Source organism: Canis aureus, chromosome 1 (assembly GCF_053574225.1).
Source record: "Canis aureus isolate CA01 chromosome 1, VMU_Caureus_v.1.0, whole genome shotgun sequence".
Classification (NCBI taxonomy): domain Eukaryota; kingdom Metazoa; phylum Chordata; class Mammalia; order Carnivora; family Canidae; genus Canis; species Canis aureus.
The window spans coordinates 39,071,393-39,081,056 of NC_135611.1; the positions used below are offsets into that span (position 1 = coordinate 39,071,393).

General features: G+C 38.6%; 1 protein-coding gene across 1 annotated transcript in view; it reads left to right on the forward strand.

Moving 5' to 3' along the window:
- SAMD5 (sterile alpha motif domain containing 5) overlaps positions 1-5,641 on the forward strand; it is a 57,382-nt gene extending 51,741 nt beyond the window's left edge. The window contains exon 2 of the mRNA XM_077896412.1: positions 685-5,641. Within this exon, the coding sequence (XP_077752538.1) occupies positions 685-747 (63 nt within the window). The 3' untranslated portion in view covers positions 748-5,641. The remainder of the gene's footprint in view (positions 1-684) is intronic.
- Positions 5,642-9,664: the final 4,023 nt, after the last annotated feature.

Here is a 9,664-nt window from a genome sequence, read left to right on the forward strand (position 1 = left end):
CGAGATAGGTGGCCTTTAAATGTCTCCAAGTGTGTTGACCGTTGTTCTGTTACTAAGGATGCTCAATTGTAGGGAGTGGTGTGATTTAGGGAGACAAGCTGTTGCAAGGTATACTTTCATTATTATTATTATTATTTTTTTTTTTTATGGAGCACCTGGTTGAGCCTCTGCCTTTGGCTCAGGTCCTGATCCCAGGGTCCTTGCATCAAATCCCACATGAGGCTCCCTATAGGGAGCCTGCTTCTCCCTCTGCCTATGTCTCTGCTTCTTACTGTGTCTTTCATGAATAAATAAAATCTTGAAAAATAAATTTTTTAACTTTCATATTCTTACAAGAAACACAAAAGGAAAAAAGAACGAAACATTTTAAAACAAGACGTAGGCTTGAGAAAAATAAAACACATTTTTTTCATTTAGTTGCTTCCAAGAGAAAATTGATAAACAAAAAGCAGAGACTTAAAGCTATTTTTTTGAAATTCCTGTGGTAACTCAAAAGGGACAACAGTGACTTACAGATAGAAGTAGCAGTTGGTAGAACATGTGACTCTTGATCTCAGGGTTGTGAGTTCAAGCACAACAATGGGCGTCAAGTTTACTTAAAAAAAAAAGCAGGAATCCATGATGGACTAGGGGAAGAATGGGTAAAGGAGAACCTCAATAACCCCGATATGTTCAAATCCACAGGTACCAATGGCTGGCATCCTAGAGTACTTAATGAATTGGCCGAAGTCATCACAGAACCGCTAGATATCATTTTTGAGAACTCGTGGAGGATCATGAGGTGCCTGAAGACTGGAAATGGGCATATTTAGAACCTTCTTTCAAAAAGGGAAATGGATGATGACCCTGGAAATACTCATCAGCTTAACTTTTTGCTTGGAAAAAATCTGGAATAATCAACTTAGTATGCTGGGTAACTAACTTATGATAGCTAGAAATGAGGCAGTGAACCATCATACATAAAGAAGTCCTGAGTTAGGTTTTGAGATCAGGTCTCCTGCCTATTTTGGGGATTCTCCCCTCCATTCTCTGAATTCTTGATAAAAATAAATGAGGTTGGCTGAGGCATTTGGGTGATAACTAAGTTTAAGTGTCATATAAGACAAAAGCAGGTTTCTGGCATGAGCTCATCATTACGTTATTTCCATATGAGCCTTTAACTTGAGAATTAGTAGCTTTAGTTTTATATTTTAACATCCTTTTTTTTTCACTTCATAGAGGACCATGTTCTTATGAGTTGAGGTATTTTATCTAATTCTATATAGAATGGTTTGGTGACGGAATTCTTATTTTAAGGTGCTTTTCATTGTTATTTTGTCTATCGGTAGGATCATAAAGCTGATGAACTGAGGAACATCACTAATGGCAAACAGTTTTTTCTGACTTCTCATTTTTTATTTAACCTGGCTGAAGGTTAACCTAGCATTAGGACCAGGAACAGTGTCTTGCTCTCACAGACACTGAGCAGGAACAGCTGTGGAATGTGATAGTTCGTTTTCCTTGCTCCCTGGGAACTGCTGTGGCCAGTGCTGTGCCTCATCCCACCTCACCCCCAGGCTTCTGATGTCAGGCTTGGGGGGGGCGGGGAGGTAAGCAATGGCAGTGGGCATTACGGATCCTGCAGGACCACAGCCCAAAAGGAGGGTGGAATAGAGTGGGGAAAGGAAGTCACAACAGATCTGGTGGATTTCTAATTCTTACTCTTCTTGCCTTTGGATGCAGGTAGGGTGTTTTTTTTTTTTTTTTTTTTTGTTTGTTTGTTTGTTTTTCTGCTTAGAAAACACAGCCTGTCACTTGATGGGATGAGCATTGGGTGTTATACTATATGTTGGCAAATTGAATTTAAATAAAATATTTTTTAAAATAGAGCCCTGTTTATGGGATCAAAAACTTAAAGGAAATTATCAAAGAAGACCCAGGTATGTCACAGGCTCCCGGGGCAGGCAGCTTCTGAAAGCCCATGAGCACAGTCCTGTTACAGAGTCTTTCCTGCACTACTTGGAAGTACACAGGATCTGTTTAAGTTTACATCAGCATTGTGATGCTCCAGTGTAGGAAACTCTAAGGAGAAGCAATTTACATTCATTTTCTTCCTGGTGCATGCTGGTCCCTAGGTGAGCAGTTAAGGTCTCCAAGGGCAATTTTATCACAATACTGCTCTAAAAATCTGAGGTTTACATAGTTTATCTACTTCTAGAGATTAATTTAGACACTGTAAAATCAGTCTCATTCTTAAATGCAAACGCAAGGAAATTAAGCTTGAAAGCATGTATAAGTTGTCCTTTAAACTACGTGTAGTTTGCAGATAAGTAAGGATTAAACTCCAATCAACCTTTAATCATTTTTTTTTTCCAAGTGAACCAGTCTTTCAAATTTCCAAGCTAGATTTTTCTTAAGGAGTGGGAGGTCTGGATAGATTACAGATATAATTTATTGTGATAATAAATGGCTTCCTGTTCAAGACCTCATTTCCAGGTGCAGCATCTGTGGCAGATTTATTTCACAGATGTGCATTTACATGCATTTGTTGAACTGTTGCTAGAAAGGACCCACTATCTGAAAAATCTATTATTTTCACCACTGGCATTATAATGCAATCCACTGCAACCAAAAAAAGGGGACTCTGGTGATTTCAGGTTTTATTTTCTATTTGTGTAATGTCTAACCTCAGTGTAATTGGCTGAATTTAAATCTCTTGGTGTCTGCTATTGGAATTTGAAAATAATGATCTTCTGCCTAAATTAAGAATCACAATCTAAAATGGTGAAATAGCCAATGGACCTGAAAGACTCCTTACCTAAAGCCAGAGAGAGAAAGCTTTAAGCAGAGAAGTGTGAAAGGAACCCCTTGATTCTTTTCCATTACATCAAGGTCAGGTAAGAGTTAGAATGTAAAAGAAAGGAAGTAGTCTTGCCATGGATTGTATCTGAAGGTAATTACTCTTATGATGAGTAACTTTGGTAGCATTTTTACATTTTTAAATCATGATATCTTTCATAGATAAAAGTAAAGGAAATAGCTAAGGGACAAATATATTATCAGAGCTAGAGGAGTATCTTGATTTGTATTTCCTAGAACATTAAGAGACATTAATTAGAGACTTTTTACTTCATAACATTGAGGAAGTTGGAGGGGTATAGCAAAATTTTTGTTCTATTCATCTTATAACAGAGTGCTGGGGCATGAAGAAAGAAAGATTTTGTTTACATAAAATATTTCTTGGTTCAGGGGAATGCAAGGGCTCCTTCCCACCAAAGGAATTGAAGCAAATTAGAATAGCTGTATTCAAGTGGTTTCTCAATCTCGAGAGATTTCCAGCATCTTGGTATTGTGAAATCAACAATATAGACAGTAAGCCTTGAGTTTTGACTTTGGAGTTCCTCGGATCTTCATTCAAATTTTGGAATCATTTTGATTGCCTCTTCAGGTGGTGAATCTGTTTAGAACATAAGCTATAGTGTAGCATGGGGAGTGGTGTCTTGAACAGTTGTTGAACTCATCAAAAGCCTTTTATACTTCTCCATAAGACGAGAAAAATAAATAACTGCTATAGTTCTGCATCAAACAGCCTCAGAGTTCTTGGCCTTGTGCTTGACACATAGTAAGTGCTAAGTGCCTTCCTCCCTCCTTTCTTTATTGGGACCTTCCTTCTTTCCTCTTACATGAAAGAGATCACCTTAAAACTGACTAGAAAAACTCAAGCATAAATTGACATGTTCTTACTGCTGCCTTAAACCCACTAAATAAAGCCCCTTTGCTTTCTTTTAGAAAGGAATAGAAAGGTTACAGTGGCCACTCACAGCAGGAGTGAACTAAATGTTTATTGATTGAATGAAAGGAATGTGATTTTTAAAAACAATGAGCAAATGTGTAAGGCCAGCACTTCTCAAGGCTGAGGAAATGGTCACATAGATACATATGAAGGTATTTCTTCAACTGTCTTCTTTTTTATAGCTTTAGATATGTAAGTTTGGTATACGAATTAGTGGATAGTATATGTGCATTTTCCTTTGATTTTATGACTGTGATTTACAAATTAGGAGTGCAAGTGGGCATTCCCCCATAGATTCTTCTGGGATAAATCCAGCCAAGATACCAAGCAGATGATGGTGGATCAGCGAACTTTTCTATGTGAAGAAAAGCCAGATGTACCATTGCCTAGGAAGCACCCGCCAGAAAACTGAGATGAGCTTATCTGGATTGTTCTCTGCAGTGTGAAGAGTCTGAGCACTGTAAACAGGTTCCTTGTGTGGGCATTGGAGAATAAAAAAAAAAAAAAAAAAAGAGAGGTTAAATAAAATTGCATTTTTAGATGAAATATTTGATTTATATAAATTTTTACATGTAATATTAAATTACATATCAAAACATCATGTTCAGGTAGGAGATTTCTGAATTCAAAGTAAATAAAGGAGAAAGAGTAAAATATAATGTCCAGAGATGTATACAAGAAATGAGCAAGAGCCTGACCTGAAATTGCCAATTCTGTATTCAGATCAAGGGCCAATCAAGTTCAGGGAATGCTCAGAAGTCAGCTGACAGCTTGTGCTTTGAATAAAGGTGTAAGAAATGTATTAAACAAAATATGTTGTGCAGAGCAAAGCAAATCAGCCAGGTTTTCTCTTTTAGAATTTTTAATTTTTCTCTTAGCAATCCCAGTGGCCATCAGATAGTCCTACATCAGATGTTTTACACTTGCAGTTTCTTTGATTGGAAAAATACTCTTCCCCCGCCCTCCAACAAAAAGGAAAAATACTCTTTAGCTTCATAGTAGGAATCTCCAAAGATATAAAATCAAATTTCTACTCCATGATCATTGTTTTAGATATATCCATGAAAGGAAAAAAAAAAAAAGTAGTTCAGAAAAATAAATAACATAACTTTTTTTATTTTTGGCTTCCCAACAGATATTTTCCTTTAAATTGTTTAAATGCCTGGCAGTGAAATTTTGTTTTTTATTATTGCTGTTAAAAGATGACTTTTAGAGGAAAATGGGAAGTTTCATTCCACATTAAGAACTGGGTGATGTGGTTGTTTTATTTTGTTTTGTTTTATTTTACAATTTGGCCAAAATTTCTTCCACTGGAACAAAAGGAAGTAAGTCAGCTTTTCAAATTTAAGATGAGAAGTGTCTTTTATAGATGCATTCTGTGTCATGCCCTTTGTCAGATGATTTTTTCCTTTATTACTCCAAAAATAAAATGCTGAATTGAATATCTTGAGGGCAAAGTGATGTGTAGTAATTGGGACAAATGGTAGAAATTCTGTTCCTGTTGTTGTCATGTTCTCTAAGCTTGACAATATTCTGAGATACTCTGGGTTCCTAAAGCCATTATTCACGGAAAAGTTCTACCTTATGGGAATGTGTGCGTAGGTCCAAATAACCAATCTGTGTACCTGCAAGTAGCCGAGCACAGATTCATTCTAAATAAACGCTGCAGTTTATTTTTTATTTTTTTGTAAATGGAATTGCAACTGACACTTTTCCCCCACTTTCTTAATTGTTTTTAAAAGGAACTGAGAAGGCTCTATTTAAAGCTCACTTGGAATGGCATTATGAACCACGGATTGTATGCCCATGCAGCGCTGTGATTTGCAAACATATGTCCGCTCTTCAATAAATGTTACGGCTTTCACAGCGGTTCCGCCTTGGCCTCTTTTGTGATCGTTTTTACATTTTGATGAATGACATAGAGTATGTGTGTTGTTTAAATTGACGATGCATAAATGTTTACAGTAATGTAGCATTATGGTTAGCATGGGAAATCAGAGTTCCAACTTGAAAGAAAGGAGGAAGCAAGGCTCCCTACTCCTTGAGCAAAATGCAAATAGATCATTAGGATGTGTGCTTGGATGCTTTTGTGTGATTGTTATATATGTATGTGTTGTTGCTTTCTCCTTTCCCACCACCCCGCTTCTCACTAAAAAAAATACTCCCTAGGGGATGGGCTGTAACTTTGTGCCCGTAACTGCTCACCAGAGTGGGAGGTGAGGCAGTGGGACATGGTAGGTGGTGGGTGGGCAGGGCCACGTGTCGAGTTTCTGCTCTGGCTCCCACAGCCTTGAATATCCATCACCTGAAGGTGGTTGTGATTTTTCTACAGAAATGCGGCATCTCAGGACTCATTTGATCCAGACTACTGGATTCAGATCCTGCCTCACTGCTTTCTGGCTCCAGGACCTGGAGCAAATGGAATAAAGACATAGATTTTTTTTTTAAGATTTTATTTATTTATTCATGAGAGACAGAGAGAGAGAGAGAGAGGCAGAGACACAGACAGAGGGAGAAGCAGGCTCCATGCAGGGAGCCTGACGTGGGACTCGATTCCGAGTCTCTAGGATCACACCCTGGGCTGAAGGCGGCGCTAAACCGCTGAGCCACCCGGGCTGCCCAAGACATATAGATCTTACTGCAATAATTAGCACAGGCTAGGCAGCCCCAAAACATTCATTCCAAAAAGTTTTGTAGGAGTGTTATGGGTTCTGCATAAATGGTATCATGTATATGTTTGGTGATGACGAATGGCTGTTTTTATTCCCACCGAATTCAAAGTGAGAAGAAAGTAAATTTAAAGCAAGAAAGATATAGAGTAAATATTAGGAAGAAATACATAGAATTAGGATTTTAGAAGTGAAAAGCTACCCTGGCTGGGATAGCATAATCTGATTCAGAAACTGTGTAGTTAAGGCATCGAGGGGCCAAGAATTTGTGACACGCCTGCAATCACACACTGGGCTATGACAGACCGTTGTTCTCCCAGACCCTCTAAATCCCAGCTTTTGCTTTTTTTTTTTTTTTTTTTTTTTTTAAGATTTTATTTATTTGAGAGAGAGAGTGAGAGTATGAGCAGAGAGAGAGGGAGAAGCAGACTCCCCGCTGGGCAGGGAGCCAGATGCAGGACTCTATCCTGGGACCCTGAGGTCACAACCTAGGCTGAAGGCAGATGCTTAACTGACTGAGCCACCCAGGTGCCCCTAAATCCTGGTGTTTTCTCTCAGATTCTAGAAAATAACCGAAAAGGATCTGTGGCATCTTCAAAAGAGACCCATCTTTCTAGGCTGGCCTTAATTTCAAGTTAGAGCCGTGATTTTTGAGACACAGCCTCAGAATACTTGTTCATACCCTGAGACTCCAATCAGCCCCCAGGCTCTGCAGGAGCCAACATCACGGCATGAAAGCCTCATCTTTCAGCTCTAAAATCTTATGCTTCAAGTCTTCCATGATCTAGCAAGCATATTTAGCAAAATCAATGATACTGGCAGGCAGCACCAAATGTATTTTTTTTTTAAAGTGGAGAGTTGCATGTATGAAGTAGAGATCCCAAGAAAGGAGTGTTTGATAAAGAATGGGATGGTTTATATCATTAATAAAATCACTTCACATAAAGCAGCTTTTAAAGTCTTTCATCTGAATCTGGAAAATGAATACCTTCTTGCCTCATTCCTGGCCATATGCTGCTCCACTGAGGATTTTTTAATTTAAAAGAGGACTCTTGAACAATTTTAAATGAAAAACTTACCTTTCTCCCTCCCAGAGTTACCCTGAGGACAGAGTGTATTCATGCAATTATGGACACTTTTTTGGCCAACCTCATCCACTTTAAAATATATCCATGCACCCTTAACAGGATGTCTGTGCAATGTCCTTTGTTTCTTGGTTGAATAATGAGCACTGGTGGCAAACTGTATATATGCAGCATGCATTCTTTTACATCCGTTGAGCTCAATCAATTTAACTTCAACTTCATTTTGGAAATTAATCAATCTACACAACCACATTGACAAAGACAGGCATTTTGAGTGAAGAATATACATTTAATTTTTTCTAAAGTCTACCCAATAAATCAGAAGCCCTCCAGGCAGGCTTGGTTTTCCTGGCAAGGGCCTGTCCAGTCGCATACTTTAACATCTTTGCTGCTCTCCGGTCTGTGCAAGTGTCCAGTGCACAGCATTGCCTAGACCCTCCCGTGAGGGTCACGTTCTCCAGAAGACAGTCACAGAGTGATGCGATCTGGTTTCTACTATGATTTGCACAAGGCTGTGAGCCCATTTGGCTTGCCCCCACTAATGTGGCTCCTCGCCGAGTCCCTGCCTCATTCCTGGTGCATTTTCTGGTGCGTTGCAGGCACCGGGTAATATTGTCGAATGAGTGAAGGACTAAATGAACTTTCTTGAGTGCCTAAGGAAATGGAGCCCTGCAGTTGTGTGAGTTGGTTCTAGCAGGGTGTTTCCTGCTCTCCGAGAACCTGGAGGAACAATTGTGGCCTTTGTGTTTGGAGGAGAGCATGCCTTTCACCTCAAAACCCTGCAAACCAGATTTCTCTTGATCAGAAGTTCACCTTGGGACGTGGTTTTATTGTTATTCAGCTCCTCTGACTCTCCTGTTGTCCTTTGTGTAAAACTGTACATGCAAATAATTTATAAAATAAAATTCTACATACTCATGTAGGCTGTCTTTTACAGGAATGTATTAAATGTTGTAATTTGTGAAGGCACACGAAAATCCTAAAATGGCACTTATTTGAATTACAATTTTCTTTTGGCCATATTTTCCTAATCTGAATTGAGAGAGGGATATCATCTATTCTTGCAATTAAAGCTAATAAAATAGCAATCAATTCTTGCAATTAAAACTAATCAAATGATTAACGTATTTATGGCATACATTCTAGTGTATGGTATGCTGCCAGACAAAATACAAACATAATTCCTCCCTACACAAACATTTTCTCTCTTAGATTGCATTTTAGACACACTCGCTCTTAGATATTTTTAATATAAATGTGTGAATCCGTGGTTTTGTTCCAGGAACTAATTATTTCTTCTTAAAAGAATAATTCCATATAAGAATATTCTTATATACTATTATTCTTATAAGAATAATTTCTAACCAATGCAAAAGCAAAAAAAGAGCAGAGAAATTAAGAAGTGTGAGTCCAGGGTGTTCAGACCTGGGTTTGAATCCCACAGAGCTGCCGAGTGTTGCCATGATTGCTTGACATAAGAGGAAACTGATAAGCATGTGGTGATCACGTGCCTTGTCTTTCTTTACTTCTGCTGATACGCATGCATTATGTGGAAGGGAGGGAAGAACATGAATGTTTTTGACTCAAAATCTGGAATGCAGAGCCCAAACCCCAGCACCTGGCTTTGTGACCTGAGATAGGTTCCTAAATCCTTTCCAGTCCGTTTCACCATCAGAAAAGTGAGGTTGATAATGCCTCCTCGAAGAAGTCTTGTGGAAATTGAACATGCTAACAAGTAAGATAACCCATAAAGAGTCTTGTGTTGGAGAACAGGAGTTCTTCCCATATGTCAGCTATGCAGTTTGAGCAGGTTGGAGGGAGCAGGGATGGGACACGGGAGAGGCTTGTGACTCATGAGCTTGAAATGTTTTCAAGATACATTAGAAAAAAGGTTACATTCCTGAATGAATTGCAAAACAATATTAAAAAGAGAGTTGCCAACACTTAAAAGGACATTTAATGTGATTTAATGTGATTTAATGTGTGCTCAGGACATGTGCACTTTACATGTATTTTCTCGTTTCATCTTTGAAACAACCCTGAAAGGAAGAAGCCATCATTCTTCCCATTCTACAGATGAGGAAGCTGGGGTGAAGATGGGATTTGTTAATTGGCCCAAGGCCATGCAGCCATTATTT